The sequence below is a fragment of the Antrostomus carolinensis genome, unplaced genomic scaffold (assembly GCF_000700745.2).
Source record: "Antrostomus carolinensis isolate BGI_N321 unplaced genomic scaffold, ASM70074v2 scaffold38019, whole genome shotgun sequence".
NCBI classification, from domain to species: domain Eukaryota; kingdom Metazoa; phylum Chordata; class Aves; order Caprimulgiformes; family Caprimulgidae; genus Antrostomus; species Antrostomus carolinensis.
In genome coordinates this window covers 4,334-6,586 of record NW_010339886.1, presented here as the reverse complement: position 1 = coordinate 6,586, position 2,253 = coordinate 4,334, and the positions used below count along the sequence as shown (strand labels likewise).

The 2,253-nt window shown below is 57.5% G+C and overlaps 1 protein-coding gene across 1 annotated transcript in view; it reads left to right on the top strand.

Moving 5' to 3' along the window:
- The window catches only part of GAA (alpha glucosidase), a 9,389-nt gene that overhangs the window by 2,819 nt on the left and 4,317 nt on the right, over positions 1 to 2,253 (top strand). Inside the window, exons 5-7 of the mRNA XM_010176010.1 lie at positions 918 to 1,037; positions 1,301 to 1,419; positions 1,490 to 1,621. Coding sequence (XP_010174312.1) covers positions 918 to 1,037; positions 1,301 to 1,419; positions 1,490 to 1,621 — 371 coding nt within the window. The remainder of the gene's footprint in view (positions 1 to 917; positions 1,038 to 1,300; positions 1,420 to 1,489; positions 1,622 to 2,253) is intronic.

The window sequence follows — 2,253 nt, the reverse complement described above, 5'->3', positions numbered from 1 at the left end:
AAGCCATAAAAGGGAAAGATGTGGTTTGATGGCTCCGTTATTGAGCACAGCCATCTGTTTCCTGGCTACGGCGAGGCTCTTTAGCAACTGCCGAGCAGTTTAACCACACGCCCAGCTGCCAAGTTGCCATCGGAAAAGCAAGTCCTTCATGTGCGGGTCCGTGCCCGTTCCCCCTCCACCCAAAACATCCTTGCCCCCAGGCCCAGCGGGGTGGTATGGCTGGAGCACAGCCGGGGATGCCGTCTGCCGCCCGCGCTCTTCCCAGCTGTGCTCCACCAGCTGTGGCCGTGGGATCCACCCGTGTGTGCCAGCTGATAACACAGCAGCTCCCACGGGCTCCTGCCACATCGGGGACCACCCGTCCCTCCCAGCAGCCATCGCTTGCAGCCAGCTGGGACGATGCTGTGCATGTTGGGGGTCTCCTACCTCCAGCTGTTCTGGGCTTTGCTGCAGCGATGCTCCCGAGGAGGAGCACAGGGGAGATGCCCGAGCTGAGGTTCGAGGGCTTGTTTGTGTGAAAAGCCCGTCCCAGGAAAGACCTTGCTCCCCCAGACTCGCTCTTGATTCACTTAGGAGGGGATTTTGAGGAAGGACCTGAAGGGGGAGGACGTGAAAGCTCTGCATGTGCTTGGTCTTTAAGTGGAAGCTGGGAGAATGGTGCAGTGTTGGGCTTGAAGAACAAATTTTTAAGACAGCGAGTTTTCTCCCCACCTAAACCAGTGATCTCCCTGGGCTGCAATGATTTAAGGCTCTGGATGCCTGTTTAGCATCTGCTGAGCACAGGGCAGGGATTTCTCCATTCCCTGGCCAGAGGCTGAGCGTTGCCTGTGGCACTGCCTGGTCCCTGCCTGGAGGGTCAGAGTCTAGGGGTTGCTCCCAGGTCTCACTGTCTTTTTCTCTTCTCTCTCCCCACAAAGAGGTGGCCCTGCAGCCTGCTCCGGGCCTGACCTGGAGGACCATTGGAGGGGTGCTGGATTTTTACATCTTCCTGGGGCCTGATCCCAACATGGTCATCCAGCAGTACCAGCAGGTGATAGGTAAGTGCCTGCATCCTGATGTGTCCATCTGCAAGCACCTTCTTCACACCTCCATCCCTGTCTCACCCCAGCTTCAACACTGTCCCCAGTCCTCCCAGTTGGGAAGGGGCCAGCTGTCCCCAGCCATTCCATCCCCAGCTCTCCCAGCATATCAGAAGTTAGTGGTCACCTTCTTTCCCCTTTCTCCCCTTCCCTTCTCATACTTTTGAGATTCTGCTGTTGTCCCAGGACACCCCATCCATGATCCCGCTCTCCCACTGCAGGTTTCCCAGCCATGCCGCCTCTCTGGGCACTCGGCTTCCATCTCTGCCGCTGGGGCTACGGATCCAGCAACGAGACCTGGCAGACTGTGAGAGCCATGAGGAACTACCAGATCCCCCAGGTAACCCCCTAGACCCATGGAGGGGGGGAGTCCAGACTCTGTCACCCATCCCTGAGCCTCTGTCCCGCAGGATGCACAGTGGAATGACATCGATTACATGGACGGGTACCGGGACTTCACCTTGGATCCTCAGAAATTTGCCTCCCTCCCTTCGCTGGTGGAAGATCTGCACAAACATGGGCAGCGCTACGTTATGATCTTGGTACTCCCCCTCCTCGCTCCCTGCGCTGTCTTTGCTGCAGAGCCAGGATGCCAGGCAGAGGTGTAAGGGATGCTCATGGCCCTTGGCTGAACATTCCCAGTCCCAGGGATTTTTATCCCAGGCTGGTCCCTGCAGATTGCCACTGGGAATCCTCCTAATGCAGGGACCATGGAGACACAGGCCAGGTTCTCGGGCTGTGCTCCTGTCTGCTGCAGGAGTGCAGGGATGTCCTGTCCCCCGTGGGTGAAAGAATGGAGGAACTGTGGGTCAGGCTGTTGAACTCGTGGGTGCTCAGCTGGGGTTCCCCCACAACCCCATGAGTGCTGGGATCTCGTGATGCGCCTGTCATCTCCCTTCTTCCATCTGCGAGGGAAGGGGGTGAGAGTTCTGCTTGCTCGGGGCAGTGAAAACCAGGGGTCAGAGGTTGGGTTCCCTCCCCATTGAACTGTTGTAGCCCAAGCCCAGCCGTGACCCGACACTTCTTGCATAAGCACAAGATGTCTTATATTTGTCCCCCCCTCCCCAAAATGCCCTAACGGGTCCTGGGGACTTGCAGAAGTGGCATTTTAGAAAACATGCCTGGAAATGTTGAAGCAAGTTTCTGTTCCCCTTGGGGGAAACAGCCACCGTGT